This window comes from Culex pipiens, chromosome 2 (genome assembly GCF_016801865.2).
Source record: "Culex pipiens pallens isolate TS chromosome 2, TS_CPP_V2, whole genome shotgun sequence".
NCBI classification, from domain to species: domain Eukaryota; kingdom Metazoa; phylum Arthropoda; class Insecta; order Diptera; family Culicidae; genus Culex; species Culex pipiens.
The window spans coordinates 264,017-281,319 of record NC_068938.1 but is presented as its reverse complement, the minus strand read 5'-3'; the positions used below and the strand labels follow the sequence as shown (position 1 = coordinate 281,319).

General features: G+C 39.1%; 1 protein-coding gene across 3 annotated transcripts; it reads right to left on the bottom strand.

The window, feature by feature from the left end:
- Nucleotides 1-202: 202 nt before the first annotated feature.
- LOC120429066 (homeotic protein spalt-major) lies at nt 203-12,091 on the bottom strand. Of its 3 annotated transcripts, none has more exons than XM_039594207.2 (5): nt 11,054-12,089; nt 5,882-6,779; nt 3,590-5,808; nt 3,369-3,508; nt 203-2,130 (listed from the first exon to the last, which is right to left on the bottom strand). In XM_039594207.2, exons 1-5 carry the CDS (start codon nt 11,112-11,114, stop codon nt 1,666-1,668), a joined length of 3,783 nt encoding a protein of 1,260 aa, XP_039450141.1. In that variant the 5' UTR covers nt 11,115-12,089; the 3' UTR covers nt 203-1,665. The 3 variants fall into 3 exon arrangements, 2 of the variants coding, with proteins under 2 accessions (XP_039450141.1, XP_039450142.1); XR_005607206.2 differs by having other exon boundaries at nt 1,991-2,130; nt 3,369-3,527; nt 11,054-12,091; XM_039594208.2 differs by lacking the exon at nt 3,369-3,508 and having other exon boundaries at nt 1,949-2,130; nt 11,054-12,091.
- Nucleotides 12,092-17,303: the final 5,212 nt, after the last annotated feature.

Genomic DNA, 17,303 nt, shown 5'->3' with positions numbered 1-17,303 from the left:
GAGGCTTCGGATAATCGAGTCTGGACTGTACTATTTTATTCAAATGGGGTTGGAATTCATCTGCAACGCAAGTATAAGAGTTTACACAATATTATTTGTAAGACATGTCATCGAACCAATTACAAAATAAGCTTCAGGGGTTGAAAACCATTTCTCAGAAAGAATAAGAGGCATGTTTCGGATAATTGAAAGACTTAATGGATTTTTCATTTCATAATGTCTCTTGGTTGTATATTGTTTTATCATTCCGTGTTTGCTGCTGTACAGAACTCTCAATAAAAACAGTGCCTTAAAATATAATATAAATACCTAAAATATAATTCCTAATAACATAAATTATCACAAAAATGTTGTTTAATTAGTTTTCATTTCTCTGGTATACATCCACAATTTGAGAAAGTTTAAAAAGATGTTAAATTTTGAACTAAATAAAAACCTGTTGAACAAGGATATTAAAAGAGAATCCAAAAAAGTGATAAGAACAAAAGTTATTTACATTTTCTCCGAATCATTGCAACCATCTTAAACGACCATTTGGATGTGTCATTGTAACCTACAGAAGTGTTAATAAAATAATAATTCTTACTTTGATTTTTTCATTAATTTCTGCAAGCCGTCAACGCTTATTGAATGCTATTACACATCTTTCTTTCCACTTAAAAGCTACAATTTGTATTTTCATTTCACTGATTATACACTTACAAATATTCCTTCATGTTTGTTTGTATAACTTACTTTAAATAATTATTTGATTTAGACTTTTATAAAGCATAATGTAATCTTTAAATGTTTTATTAATAGGTACATACATACAGTGACACACTCACATACAGTACTTTTAAAAGAGCTTAAGAGCCCAATTGATAACTAATGTTTTTTTTTTATTTCTGTACAAAACAATTTTTCTATTCTTCAATCAAACTTTCAGTTGATTTTGATGTTCGGTCTTTTAGCTACCCTGCTCTTACGCCCTGGTGAGCGAATGTCCGTTTCCACCAGAGGCAGTCAAACACGGGAGTTTACAGTCTCAGTTTGTTTGGATTCGATTTATGCTACATCATTGGTACATAGCGTCGCTTTGTAATATCGATTCGCAATTAACTTTCGTCTATATTAGCATTATTATCACACTAACTTTACAACGATTTTTGTTTGTTTGTATTCATCCAAATGTCTGCAGCCGCTCACGCCCCTTAACACAGTGCTTGTAAGATTGTGAAGTTTTTTTTTTTGTTTTAATTTTGTTTGCTTTTGTGTTTACTGCCAGCTGAACAATCTGTATAAAGTTCTGTTGATATGTTACAATTTTTACAAAAATAGACGCTTTCATTTAAAAATACAAATTCGGTTTGCTTCATCAATAAAACGAAGATAGGGATTGTATCTGAGATCGCACATTTGATTACTTGTTCCTATTCCTGTCGAGAGCACAAGTCACATTCTGATTTTCTTTGTTTTATATATATTTATCATGAAACAACTGTTATGTCACCTATTAACTTTTTTCTTTCTTTAAATTTTGTGTCAAAGCAGAGCATTGAATGAGTCGGTTTTGTTTGGGTACAGTCTAACAAAATCTGCTCAATTTTGCTTGACCACCGATAAAGAAAAATCCTAGTGAATCACTTTGCCGCTGGAATTTAAACGATTGCTCGAACAAGATTATCAACTTGCTGCGATATTCTCTGGCATCTCTTTCAGCTTTTGGCACCAATTTTTGATGTCGGCATCTTTGTTGATAAACTCCTGATAATTGTTGTTGGAGGTGTTTTCCGACGCATTCGAGTGCAGACTGTTGGAGCCATTTTCATCGATTGTAGATTCTCTCTCCTGTTTCACCAGAACCGCTGAAGTTCTGCCGGAACCGTCATAGCTGCCAGATTGGGAACGTTCCCGTTTCCGTCTCCCCGAAGAGGAGTAATCATCGGCCGAGGAGTCCATGGGCGCCGGCGAGTACGACTGTGAGAACCGGTTGCTGGTGGCCATGCTGTTCGGCCCACCACCAGCAGAACCAGCGTTACTGGAGTCCTGCGGCGGAGTCTGTGTGCGTGACTCATCCCCGGAATTGCCACCCGAGCTGCCAAACATATCACGGATCTTGTGTGTGAGCATGTGCTGCTTCATATTTCCCTGTAATTGAGCAAAACACAAAAAAAGAAACTCAGCAATTATTTTTCTGTCCTACCGACGGCATCGCAATCTTCAATAAATTTGGTTTCAAACAAAGGAGGGAGGGGGAGAGGATTCGAAATGTTAGAAAGAAAGAGAGAGAGAGATGTAGTTAATGCGGATAACGCGTGATACAACGAATTAGATACTGTGCATGAAAAAGCAGCGACGCAATTATGTAATAAAAGACATTTAAGTGAGTTTTATAATTAGAACACTACAATTTTATCCAACGTGTCTTGGGCTTTTGTCGTAAGAACGTTTTTGAGAGAGTGTGTGTGAGAAGGCAACACTAATGAATTTTGTGTGATTGTGTGCAATTGAAGGCATTTTTAGGTTTTTTTTTGTGAAGGCCAAATTAAGATACAATATTGTTAATTGCGAATGAATGTTTTGTTTTAATCAATAAATTTTTTTTATTTGCAGTTTATCTGTGTCATCATTTTAAAAACTTTCTTAGGCATCGGATTTCAGAGATGTATGTGTAAGCGGGAAGAGCAAAGCATGGTGTGAGATGCAAGCACAGGGTATCGATATCAGATTAGTGAGGATAAATAAGGTTCTATTTTTAACAAATTACAGAAAATTTGGTATTGTACTCGTTTGATTCTATTCTTGCAGAGTATTTTGTTTCTTCCTTTTCTATTTTTCTTTTTTCAGTAAGAGTCGTTTGTGTCACACGGAATTCGATCTTTTGTTCCGTGTGGTTCTTTTTCATGTCTTATGGTTTGTTCTAAATATACCAATAAATGCATTTGGTTTTGAGAGATATCGCGCACCACTAACATTATGTTGTCTCTGGCGCATTTCTTGTGACCACAAAACACACATAATTGTTGAAGAAAATTAACTAATCTTTAGATCATCGATTTACTTTAACACACACAGGAGTAATAAATTATGATTATGATGCTGATTTTCCGGTAAAAAGGACGAGCCATACAAAAAATACACTCAGTCAAAGGGCGTCTTTCAACTGCTTTCCACGCAACACAGGATTCAAGTGAGAGAGAGAGTGAGATCATGAGATTTTGAGCAGATAGAATTTTGTGCCATTACCGAAAACATAAAATGTATAAAACCATGGGGCAGGGAGAGTTGAATTTAGAATACAGGGGGTATTGGAACAGAAGGTAAACTATACAGATACGAGGGAAGTTCAATTTTAAACGGGGATAATCAATAGATTTTTTTTTTACCTTGGTAGAGAATCCTCGATCGCAAATTGTGCATTTGAATGGGCGCTCCTTCGTATGGCTTCGATAATGAATTTCGAGCGCGGAATTACATGCGAAAGTTTTAAAGCAAATATTACAAGTTGTTGTGTTTCCACGTACGCCTACAATTAATCAAATTTTCTGTAATAAAAATCTATGTTCTGAAAAAATATGCAAAGTCTACTCCTAAGGTGGCCACTTACCGAACAATCCAAACGGAGGCATGTTTGCTCCCGGTGGCACTATCGGAACATTGCCCAAAAAGGGCGGCCGATTGATGAACGGTGGAAACTGGGGCATTCCAAGGAACGGAGGTCCGTAAGGAAAAGCAGCTGCTGCGGCAGCGGCGACGGCGGCTCTACTCGCGGCTCCTGCTCCTATCTGTTCACCGCCGGATGTGGGTGGTGTGGACATGGGAGACCGGTTGGACATCACCGACGATACCGACCCGATCGGACTGGACGATCGTAACCTTTTGGCGTCCGTCGAGTTTGGGCTGGCCGAAGCCGTGTCACGGGTAAATTCCTCATTTGGCAACGATCGAACCGACAATCGTTGTAAATTTACGGCACGCAAATCTTCCACCTGATTTTCAATTGCTGGTGACGTAAGTCCGGTTTTAACCTTAATTTTCTCATTCACAGGAACCTTGTGAGATTTTTCTTCCGCTGGCTCGTGCTCGTTTTCCTCGTCTGAATGTTCTAAATTGCGTTTGTTCTGATTGTGCTGCTGGGGAGGAAATTCATTCAACCGCACTCCAAACGGATTCAACCGCATATCGGGCCCTTCGTACTCTTTGATTTCAGCCGCCTTTATTTGATCCGGAGTAAGGTCCGTCATTTCTCCCGTGTGCAATCGGATGTGCTGTTGCAGGACGAAGATGTTGGAGAATTTTTGGTGGCACACCGGGCACTGGTGGAGGGTCCTCATCGGAGGTTTTATCCTATGAACACTCATATGCGTTTTCAAATTGCCCTTGGTCGTAAACGATCGACCGCAAATTTTGCACCGAAATGGACGCTCACCGGTGTGAACTCGGTAATGCATTTGAAGTGCACTTCGGCAAGATAAAACTTTCTTACAAACCAAACACTGGTTGGGTTCCGTTGTTTTGCTATCGATATTATCGACAAGCTCTTGCAATTTCGATGTTTCTGACGAAATTTCAATAAAGTTTTCCCACGAGCTATCGTTGCTGTCTGGGCGAGGCAGATGTGCAGAGTAAAACGACGGATCCAACACCGTGTCTTGGTACAGTGACCCTGACGATGAGCTCGAAGGAGGTGATACCGAGGGTACCGTCGCAAGGTTTTCCACGGAGTTGTTCTTCAACTTTAAGGGAAACTCTTTTTCACTGGTGCTGTTGTTTAGAGTCGTATTATCCTCTTTGTCCTGTTCCATTTCTTCTTTCTCTTCTTCTCTTTGAACAACTTTCGAGGATTTGTCCGAAAGGTCCAACGACTCTTCCATCGGTTCCTGCTTTATTTGGGGTGGTTGCTCATGGATGATGATTTCCGGCGAGAGCCGCATCTCTGGTGTAGGTTCCCGTGGTGGTTCCGGTTTCCTCACTTGGGACAAATCAACCGGATTCCGAGCTGGCTCGTTCAGCGGATTCGTGAACATGTCCAGAGGAGGCCTCGGCAGGTAAAAGTCTGGGAAAAATCCCCTTGGCGGGAAACCTCGCGATTCCATGCCTGGAAACGGACCTGGTGGACCAGGGGGTGGGATTGAAGAAGGAGGTGGTGGTCCTTGCTGTTGCTGTTGTTGTTGTTGTTGCTGCTGCTGCTGCTGTTCTTTGAGAGCTTCCTGTGGAATCAACGGAGGAAAGTATTTGTCCAAGTGTTCCGGCACGGGATTTGGGTTCATCGGTATGTGCGGGTACTTGTCAGAGTGCCGCTGAAAGTGAACCTTTAGGTTGCCCTTGGTAGTGAAGCGACTCCCGCAAACATTGCACTTGTACGGTCTCTCGCCGGTGTGTGATCGGATGTGAATTTGTAACGAAGAGTCTGATCCGAAAATTTTGCCACAATACCGACATCGGTGCTTGAAAAGGGCTGCATCGTTTCGACCATTTGGAGATGATTTATCGTTTGCAAAGGCGAGCTCATCAAGCAGATTATTGGACAGAATGCCTTGCGAAGCTGAATTGAGCACTTCTTGGGCTTTCTTTTCCAGCATTGCAAGTGAATTTGGTTCACCCAGGATCGATGGCGCGTGATCCGTTATAATATTCGCGGCTAGTGACGAGAAATTCGAGTCTTGATATGGTAGAATTTCATCCTTTTCGCTCCTTCCACTATGTGAATAGATGGAAGTGGGAAGGCTTGAACTTGCACTGGCCGCCACCGTCGACGGAGGCAAACTGATCGAAGGTTCTGCAATTGGCCGTTTTTCAACGTACGGCTCAGAAACTTTTGGTTTCCTAATGAGGGTCAAAGGAAAAGAAACGGAAGCTATATGAATTTTGCTTTCGGAAACAGGATTTCTGCACTTACCTTAGTTCTTCTTCGGGAACGGGATGTATCACTGGTCGATTTTCCGCACTGGCAGCAGCTGCAACGGCCATTATATTCGCCATCTGATAGCTTTTACTGTAGGCATCCTCAATGCCCTCTTCCTCGACTTCTTCATCTTCTTCTAACCGTTCCTGCTTTCGCAAATCTTGAGGCTCATTTCTCTTACTAAGATTATTGTTATTGTTATGATGAAACACTAAACTATTACTACTATCGTTCGATGGTTCTTCCTTGGTAACCTGCTTCTTCACCAGTTGCGACTGCAGATGTTGTATGAGTTGAAACTGCAGAAACTGTTGCTGTTGCAGCGTGAAAAGTGCCGATTGCAGGATGGCTAAATTTTTCACAACTGTATCATTGTCCATGTTGTTGGCCAATGCATTTGCCGTGAATTGAGCGATCGCATTCTGAAAGGCTTGAATCGACATTTGTCCTGGCTGTGGGAAAAATGCAGCGGGATTGAACTCGTTCGGTAGCGTTGGAGAACCTCCAGCGGAGTTTTTCGTCGCTGCCAAAGCTGCCATCGCCACAGCCGCAGCATTAACCTCCGGTCGTTCATCTGACAAATTGCCGTGTGGCGTGGAGCTTCGATCGTTCTTGCTACCGTGGTCGTTTTCCATCTCATTTCGACCAACCCCGCTTCCGTTATCGTCGTTGTTTTCATCATCATCGCTCATATTTTCCTCATTTTGAACATTTTCACTGCGATCGTGCTGCAAATGATGTCGGACCGGAAGATGGTTATGGTGGTTATCGTTCAGATGCTCCTGCTTATTGCGATCTTTCTCTGCGATTTCTTCCGACATTTTTACTAGTAAATTCACCGACGGTGCTGCGCTTGAATTATCCTGCTCGCAACTATCATTCTCCTTCATATCTGTGTGTTGTAAAAAGAGACAAAAAACTGATTTTAGATTTGTTTCATATTTTTAATAAAATATGATTTAAAAAATAGCGCAACCTCAGTGTTGTGAATATAGGAAAAAATATTTATTATCAACTCATTTGCAATTTATGTTCCCTTTCCCATCTTGACAGCACCCCGGTGAAGAGTGCTTGTGGTCACTGATCTTCCTGCACACCTTATACACCCAACAACACTTTAAGAAGAGCAGCAAGAACATACTCTGCATTTATAGGTTGCATCTTTTCTCGCCTCACGCTCAGATTTCAAGCCCCCGAGAAATGCAAGGCCGGCTCGCGTCGCCATGCTAAAAACTCCTTTATCTTTTTGGCTTGGCTCGCCGGACGGGCACTTTGGCTTCAAATCAGAGTGTGTTCGACGACGCTGGCTGCCATTATATGATCGAAGTGCGCACCCTGTCAAGAGGAGGAGAATTATAAACCAGCAAATCGGGATACAACTGGCGCACAATGACTTGTATGGGAATTAGTGTTCGGAACAGGTAACCTAAATTGTTGTATGGATAAATATTTGTATTTTTTGTTAATTTAGAAAAAATAATGCGATAACTAATAAGGCGAGGAACTAATAGCTCTTTCATGATTAAGGACATCTAGTTCTCAAGTAGTTATATACCTTACATTGCGCCTTATAAAACCTCACAATGCAAAAACTAGGAAACGAAATTGAATCATTTTAACAATAAACATTAAGTTTCGAAAAATGGATGCGTTTTGACAAAATAGCCAACTGTAATTCAAACGAAGATACATTTCAACGTTTTTCATAATTTCCATCGTTGATCGGTTCAAATTTTATCCTGAAAGACAAACCACTAGATTGGTCGGCCAATGTGTGACCCGGTGCGGTTTGCCTCACCTACCTTTACCAACGGGTCGGGCCGTGAATGCATGCATGCATGCATATAACGATAGGTAAAGGTGGTTTGCCCGCGATATGAGTGTGGTGTTCATGCACGAGAAAAACTGGTTTTTCTCCAAGTGATGACGTGTATAAATTAACAGCATCTTTCAGAGACTTTGGCAGGCGCGCACGCAGTCAACGTTTGTCTTAGATTCGACATGCCCTGTGTGTGCCTGTGTGCTTGTGCTTGTGCCCGGCATGTGTGTTGTGGCCCTCTTTAAGCTTAAATTAAGGAAAGCTTGAATATCCCGACGATACGTGCGTGTCTATATAGGAAGACGAGCACGGTCTTCCGATGGAAGATGAAAGCAGAAAAAGCGACGGAGGATGATACAGGAACTGCAAAACTTGATCATATACGAACCGCTGTACCTTCAGTTGCATTTGCGAGGAGAGCTGGTCGATGATATTTTCGAAGAAACGCAAACTGGTAATTGCAGTCAGTGATTTCGTTCTGGAAAAAAAGGCTTGCAACTTGTCCTGGTCAGAATGTATGATAAGAGGACGGGCAAACCAAGCCAAAATGATGCCACAAGTAAGAAAACTCAACTCGACTGGAATGTCGAACGGCGATCGATGGTCGCCGGATCGACGGCGGTGGCAGAGAGCAAAACTTAAAATCAAAATGGTTTCCAATTTTTCGGGCCAGTCATATTTCTCCTGCTGCACGCTTTACACATTCGTGTCTTGCGATTTCATATTTAAGACGAATAATGCTGAATTAGCTGATAATGGGTAAGACTGCGACGAATATTTTTCGGTTATTTTACCTTGTCATTTGAGCGACGGTGAATTAACCTCATTCAAATTGATATAATTATGCATTCATTTGCTGACTCCCGTTGACATTTACAGCCACTTTTCGCGACAGTGAGTGATGTGCTATGCGCCTCACTTGAACTACTATTTGCAACACACGAAATTTATGCAAACAATTCATCGCAAAAAGGAGGTAATTTTGAACCGAGCAGTAAAATGTTGCGTCGTAACAAAAATTTGCTAATTGGACACCAATAACATAACCTTTAAAAGTTGTTATGAGTGTGCGGAGATACATACATTAAAAAAATCAAAATTGGTGATTAATGTGTAAAATTTATTTGTTATTTTGAAGGTTATTGTAAACATATTTGCTAGAGTTTTCATCATTCATATCCCATCGAATTTGTTCTGTAAAAGCTGTAAAGTTCACACAAGCAGTAATTGCAAAACAATATGCAAAAAAAATAAAATAAAAAAATAATGGAAACATGTTAGCTAAATGCAAATCCTTGGTTTGAAATGAATTTGTTATGTAATATTACATCCAGAACTATGTAGGCACTCGGTTTGTATAAAATGACATTTCTCACAATGTTGCTTTTGCATCCGATTTTACAATCGGATTTTATTTACTGTGTAAAATGTTTTAAATCCTTTGTCATTTGATGAACGGTGCACATCAACCACTCAAACTGCGAGTTGTATCGAAATATTTTTTTTTAAAAGAATTGCAACATAATTTTGCTGTGCTATTGTCACAATCAAATTGATCTAGGATTGGATTTGTAAATGAAACAATTTTGAAAGAAAAAGACAGCAACCTTCCCGTGTATCCTCAAATGCTCAAAACAATATTCTATAACTTTCTTGTTGCAAGAGACAACATCTCATCTTGTCCCTTTAAACTGTCAATGAAGGAATGCACTATTATTTTGTTTATGTTCATTAAGTTCAAGCATAACCTGGCTCAAGAGTAAACAGGTCCAAAAGATGGTGAATTCAAATTTGTTTAATTTGGTTAACTGCCGTTCTACGCATAACTGTCCCATGTTCAAAAAAGTGCAACTGAGAAAAACGCGATTGAAATTTTTCGACCGATTTCTGTGTTTCTACGCATAATTGTCCCGTGGTTTCCTATTCGCCCTATGTGTCCCTAATCACCCCAGTTAGCAGTTTATCATCCTTATTTGTGATTCTCTTGCTATACACCAGGTAAACAAGACATAATGCTTAGTAAAACTTATGATTCCGTGTAAGAAAATACTTGGTGGGACAATTATGCGTAGAACTTTAACGATGGGACAAACAGACTTGGTGTTGTTTTTAATGAGTTTGCGAACAAAGTACCAGATTTTATGTGTTTTTCTTAAAGTACACATCAAACTAAACTCAAAAATGTCATAAAGTCAAAATCGTCCAAAACTGACATGGGACAATTATGCGAAGAACGGCAGTTAATCACTTTGATGAATTTAAGAAGCCAAGCATTGCATACAATATTCAGCAACATATGTAGAATTGGAGGGCAGCGAATGACCAAGAAGGTTAAAGCTGCTAAAAATAAATTAATTAAAAACAACAACGACATGTAGAATTGAAATAATTTAATAAACAAAAACTAAGATATTAATACACCTCGAATTCATCCAATTTCAAAATACTAGTGGAACATGTTGCTTTTTAACCTAATAACTTTAGTCCATAAAACAATAATAATAATTAGACGTAAATTTGTCATGATTGCTTTGAATCTGTATTTTTTTGAAAAAAGTAAAACAACCTATCAAGACTGGATTAATTCAAACTTGCGATATAAAATTTAAGTAACATATTTTCGAAAACACAAAAACTGTTTACAAAAGTATGACTAACGGCTCCTGCAACACGCAGATTAAAATTTATATCCTTGCGCTCAGAAACAGAGACCGTACAAAACCCGTTGCGCCGTCGCTTCTGCCTCAATAAAATATTATAAACGATCCAAATCAAATAAATCGATTAGATTGAAACCATCCTGGTGCTTGATCTGGGAAACTGCACCAGCGCTGGGCGGCGCGCGGGAGTTCGTCTAAAGAGTTGTTTGGCAGTAGAAATTTATTTACTCACGGTGCGTTATAAATGTAATTGATTGTTACTGATTTATATTGAAAACAGGCGCACGCTGCTGCACTGAAAGTGTGCAAGATGTGGCTGGCTGTTTAATCGAAATGCCTATTTTTGCCATATTTTTTTTAAGTTTTTCTCTCTACTCAAAGCGGGGTGCCCTGAGGCAGCACACGTGTGTGGAAAACGACATCAATCGAAGGATTGATGGAGTTTCGCAAAGCGAAAAATGAGCCCCACCGCAGTGGGTTATAAGTTAATTTCTTGGAAATCAATAATAATCGTTTGATTTACATCAATCAGGGATGTTAAATTGATCGTTTGAATAAATCTTATTTCGAAAACTATCGACACTTTTATTGAGAGAATCATGCATGTGCGATGAGCCGACGGCATATCGTCTTCATCTTGTTTACATTTTTTTGAGCTAACAGAAATGATGCAGAAACAATATTCACCTTCATCAGCTTGGGATTTATCGTTCACTCTAGAGTATCCAACAGAGTCGACTTGAATCATTGCTCAACACTGTCCTTTGGATGTTTTCACTAGCACGATTTGTTGCTTCTCAACAGTGCAGCACTTGTTTTGTCATTTTCAAAATTTGCACGTTAAACTTATGTTTTCTGTTTGTTTTTCCTTTAAAACTTATTGCACAATTTTGTTTTTTTTTCACGTTGATCAGTTCATGATTTTTAACACACTGCACACAATTTCCCAGCGTTGAAGAGCCGATCGTGGCCAACTCTCCAGGGGTTTAGGTAATTCCGGGAGAGATATATCACACTAATCAGTTTGACGGCTAGTTGCAAACTATTTCCACGGCCGGGGTGTGTGTGTTCCACAAGTCCACGCGAGGTAAATAAATGCGTTGGCTATTTTGTTTGATGAGAAATTTCACTGGACGACCTGCGGCTGCGGTTTTCGACGACCAACCACATCATTCAACAATCAGCGCGCTACTACTGATTGAAACTATATGCTAAACGAGCCATTCGGTCGATAAGTCAAAATCGATCGCGTCTCAGACACACAGAGAGATACAACAAACACATAGGGTGGTGATGGTGGGAAGAGGGTGGTGTTGCTGCTGCTCTGTGGGCAGGATGAGAGTGAGCAGGAGCGCGCGCGAGCATACACAACCGGGCGTGTATGATGGACGAGCCGATAAAAACACAAATAATTTTACACTTCACTCTGACACACACGCGGACCCGTCCCAGGTTCGAATCTCGGCCGAGAAAGCGTACTTCTCTTTAGTCTTTTTTTACTTCTTTCCTTTCTTTCTAGTCCGTGTCTGTGGGGGTATTGTTTTCCTTTCGTGACACAATCTCTCGTGTATCATACAGAAAAAAAAACCGCTCTCCCACTGCAATTCAATACGAGAACTGCTCCTCCTGGCTTAGAGATCGCGTTTCCGTAAACTACAAAACATTACTAAACAAACTTCCACATAATATTGACAAAGGAACCAATTACTTGCACGACGATAGCGTTGAGACTGGTCTGCTGACTGCCAAACCAACACCAACCAGCTCTCGCGAGCGCTCGTCCGCTCGTCGTCATCTATCGGAATATGCTTCATCCCCACCACCACCCACTTTGGTGTACAGAGTCACCAACACAAACCCAGCTTCCCCTACCAGACTAATCCGAACACAACCATACGCGCAGCACACTTGTACACACAAGTGTAGCATAGACAAACGGACAGGCTATGCTGCATGCATGCATGTATTGTGCAGCCTTATGCGTTATGCTATCACCGAGTGAGGGGAAAATGCTCCGCTCGCACACACCATCAAACGCGGCATGCTGCGATTCTGATCGGAAAAACTCTAGCTCAGGCTGCTCAGGTCTGTCTGTCTGTCTGTCTGCGGCGTGGCTTTTCCCGCGGACGACCAGGGAAGACGCAACATACACGAATCATAATATTTATTGAAAAGCTCTCTTCTTTCGCCACTCGCCGCCCTATCTTTCATAAAGCATAAAGCAGAAATATAATCAAGGAACACACGGGTCGTCAAAAGATGGAGAAGGTGCGCGCACCAACACAGAGCAAAGAAAAGAAACCATATACTGCGACACCAGTGTGTGCGACAGCAGTGTGTCGGAGAGGAGAATATAAGGAAAAATATCATAAACAATTTATTATTATGACAGAGGTGGAGTTATTTTGATAATTTTGTTATATTATTAATAAGCGGTACACGAAAAAGAAGGAGGTGTTTATGGGCGCGGTGTTCTGAACCAGAGTTGGGTTTCGTTACAAGTATTCTAGTGTTGTGATATGCAAGTGACTTTTTACCGCGTGGTATTGGTTGAGAATAAGCATCCTAGTTGATGATGAATGTAAGCATGAGGTACGATTGTTTGAAGTATGTTGGATTGTCGTCTACACTTTGTTAATGCTGTGCAGATTAAATTATAGGTGTTCTCAAATATCCGTTTAACTACAGTACTATTATTATAAATTTTGATAAACTTAAAATTGTTTGCAGATAATAACTCAATAAATCAATCTATAGTTTAGCGTAAAGATATCAAAAAATATACATTCATCAAATATTTATGATCAAGAAAATTAATTGAGTGTGTTATATGATATTCTGAATCCGTAGAAGGATAATTTATGTTAGGGCTACGAAATTCACGATGTTTACTCTGAATTGTGAAGTAACGCTAAATGAGCTGAAATTTGATACAGAATGTGGATTATTTTTTGGTAATTCTGAGGCATTTTTGTATCGTGGCATTTTGTAGATAATGTAAAGCCAATGAAAATTTGTATATCAAGTTTTGCGTAATTATAACTCAGGACTCCGGCACCTAAATTCAACAAAACTTCGAGACAAGGCACAGAATGGTCAACCAAACAAAACGTGTTTGTTATCGTTTACATTGCGTGCTCTTGGTTTTGTTTAATCAAGGTCGGAACATCAAAAAGCGCTTTGTGTGTATTTTTCAAAGAAAGCTGTGTTTGAAATGTGTAATTTAGTTGTTTTTGCCCCCAGCCCTCGACCTTGACCAGAGCCGAGGGACAAAGCATTTAATAACATTTAATATTATAAACGATTCACAAAAAAAAACTAATTTTGTTGTTGTCTTATTTTGATTGTCGAGCTTAAATACTTATACGACCCCTAAACTATTTTTAACTTATTTCGGATTTTTAGATTTAATGGCAGTGATGAAATATTGAGAAATCTTGGTAATTAAATAGTTCATTTAAATTTGACTAATGATGATGATGTTCATGATCCGGTTATCCGATGTCTCATGCAAGCCTTCTCATACGAACTTCGGAAAATGGAGGCTTTGAATGTTACAACATGTTTGTGTAGTGAGGTTTTTTTTTGTATCGTGACATTTCGTGGATAGTGTAAGGTGTAAGGCCATTGAAATTTTAGTTTCAAGTATTGTCAGTCATAATTTTCCCGAAAGATAACAGTATAAAAAACATCCCAAAAATTTAAATTTTCATTGATAAAATGTGTAGGGACCACTCAGAGGCCACTAATATTTGTAAAATTTTAAAAATACTTAATACTGCAGTTCAAAATAATATTTAATATGGAATAAATGGACCGGTCGTTTTACCAGTTCCCTGCATTTTAGTCGAATTTTCTTCATATTTATTCGCAGTTTAATACTTTTTAGAGTCGTTTGGTTCAACACAGTTTGTTTTTCAATGAAACTACAAGACACTCTTTCACTCCAACTTTAGGATCAGAGATTTCCGATCTTTAAATTTTATTGATATTAAAAAAAAATAAAAGGAACAAAAATAATACAAGTTTCAAAATTTGTAGAAACAAAGTGTTTTAAAATGTATTTTGCCCCAGTCCAATTGTTTTGCAATCATCAGTTTTCAAAATATAAGTATAGAAGAAAAAAAATCGAAAAGAAAAATCTTTCTGCGGTTCTGTACATTGGATTAACACAAAAATTCAAAATATGTTCAAACAAACCCAGGTTTTCAAATCATTTTATGTAAAATCGACTTTTGTTTTTATTAAAATTTTGAAGTTGTGCCTAAACTTATTTTTATTAGGTTCTATTTGGTGCTGAAAGCTGGTTAGTATCGAGTCAGCTTTCATAACTAGAGTTTAGAGCTTTGCAATTATAGAGAATGTTAAAAAAATATTGTTGCATCTTATTTTCATTTTAGATTGTTATGGACACAAAACATTTAAAATAAAACAATGAACCAACTGGTAATTGACTAAATAATTGAGAAAAAATAAGAACACGATTAAAAATATCGATATTGAACTGAGACAATTCCTTCACATTCATATATAATTCAATTATGTTCTATTTGGGTTCGGCTATCATGCCTGCCTGTTTTACAAACAAAAATTTAACACATTGTTTTATTTCACGAACGGTACAGAGCAGACAAAAACCAAATGATTGCCACACATTTTATCCCGCTTGGCTCGTTCACCAATTCATCAACATCATTATAATCATCTCGTCAACAGGCTGAATCTCGCACAGACCTGATGGGATTAATCTGCTTTTTCTCTTTTTAACGAGCAATAATAAATCAGTCATTTAATAAATCAGAACCGCGTCACTCAAAACGAAAAAGAATTGGACTGGGCATTAAAAATTTGAGATATATGAGGAATTCACTGGCGACTCACTAGTATCGCCTCACAGCAGGACACAACACTCACTCTCATCCATGGCCAGGCGGACCGATCAGTGAGCCACCCACAGCCTCCATGTCACATGTACATATGTACCCCTCCCAGGTCATCGTTTTCTATGGCGAGAGAGACCTGTTGATCCTGCGCGCCCAATGGCGACGGCGACCATAACTCTCCCATCGCGCTCGAACGTATCGGATTTTGACGTGTGAATAAAATGAAAAATTAAAATTTACCCCACTCATCTTGATCTTGATCGCCGGGGTCTTATCCATCCATCTCTCGTGATGCTCTCGTTTTATTGGGTTATTTATGTCGCGCTTTGACTTGGCTTCGTTGCGTGGCACATATGAGTAATTTAATATAATACGCAAGCACAACCAAATTGTGACAGATTTAACGACATTCAAAGATTATAACAGCTTGTCTGCTCTCGGCTCAGGGACTGAAGCCGTCGAAACGGTCAAGAACTGGTGCCGAAGCGACAGGAAATAAAATGTTCGTTATTGCGGTCGCGTTTCTTTTGTTTTTTTTTGTCTTTCTGATAAATGAATCTACATCTATTTATCTCTACAGTATGATGACACGGGTTATGAATAAAATGGCTAATTTTAAGGAGCACGATAACCACTTTTTTCATATTTTTATAAGTTCATGCTTATAAACATTTAATTACAGAACATATCAGGATTTAAGCAAAATTTAAATAAATTGATCTTCAGCGTACCTTGGTCCCCGATGCCTTTGGCGAAATAAAAAAAAGGGGCCCTAGCAAGCATGTCATTATTATATTTTACTACCTATTTTAAAGCACACAGGCACGATGTCCTGACATGATATTGCTGCAATAGCTACGTTTTCGCAAATCGGGCTTTCATTGTATTTTTTGTTTTGGATGAAACTGTGTCGAACGATAACTTTTGTCTGAATAATCAATTTAGCATCATTGGTTTCTCCATACAAATTTGAGGGCTGTCGGTAGAAAGTGCTATGCAAATATTCAAAAATCTGTATATTGAGAAAGCTTTTCCTGATTGATTTGATGTCTTCAGGAAAGTTGTAGATTATGATTAGTACTATTCGGAAAAAATCGTAAACTGAAAAAACACTTTAAAAATTATTTTTTAATTAAAGTAACTATTGACAGAATCTATTCCCATTGGATTTTTTTTATCATTTTTTAATAAGTTCTTGTGGACAAAGAGTGCGTTTAGCTTTTCGCCAAGTTAGGCCGTTGCAAATATATTCCAAAGTTCAAAATTGGTTCAGAAAATCAAGAACGAAAAAAAATTGTTTTATTCAAAATTTAAAAAAAAATGTCAATAGAAATATAAGTGTAATCAACAGGAAACAATCTGAATCGAATCGAATCGAATCGAACACAAGCGCAGCCAGTCCGAAGAAAGCATCCTGGAAGAACTTGCGGTTAGATTACGCCTCAAGTCCTTTCTTGTCAATATTAATAATTGCAGTACATCCGAGTAACCCCAAAAATGTACAGCAAAAATTAAAGCGGCCAGGCCTACTGCGTTGCATTAACCGCAGAGACAGATTCGGTGAACGGATCACATTTCAAAAAATCAACAGGGGAGGAAGGATGCGTGAACATACCGTACCAAACGCTCCGAGTCAGTTAGGTGTGGTGTGTAAGTGTAAATTGGCAAATAATTATATTTTTAGGAGGGAGTTGGAATTGGGCAATTGAAGTTGGGGAAAATGGAAATTGGGAAAGGGATAATGGGGAAGGGATAGAAGGGTTATTTAATAATATCATAATATAGGGGAATATAATAATTTAACAACTTATGATGGAAATCTCTCACCAAGAAACAGCAAATCTTTAACATAAAGCTCAAATCTTCAAAAGACGCCGCGAGGTGGTATCCCGATCGTCAGATTCCAGGTTCTTCTCAGGAGACAGGCCGATCGTTTGACGTGAACACTTTCACTTTTGCACTGAGTATGTCCGCTCCCAACCAATATTTCCCCATGGTTCGGTGGTTCTAACAAAGAAGTTGCACTTATGGCCTGTTTTGAAAACTATACAAAA

What these genes read in the sequence shown, in the direction of transcription:
- LOC120429066 (XM_039594207.2), bottom strand. Translation starts at nt 11,114, where the DNA reads ATGATTCAAGTCGACTCTGTTGGATACTCTAGAGTGAACGATAAATCC. An exon ending in GTTCCCGAAGAAGAACTAAG is followed by an intron (nt 5,809 to 5,881) that starts GTAAGTGCAGAA and finishes GACCCTCATTAG; the next exon opens with GAAACCAAAAGTTTCTGAGC. An exon ending in ATCGAGGATTCTCTACCAAG is followed by an intron (nt 2,131 to 3,368) that starts GTAAAAAAAAAA and finishes GCTCAATTACAG; the next exon opens with GGAAATATGAAGCAGCACAT.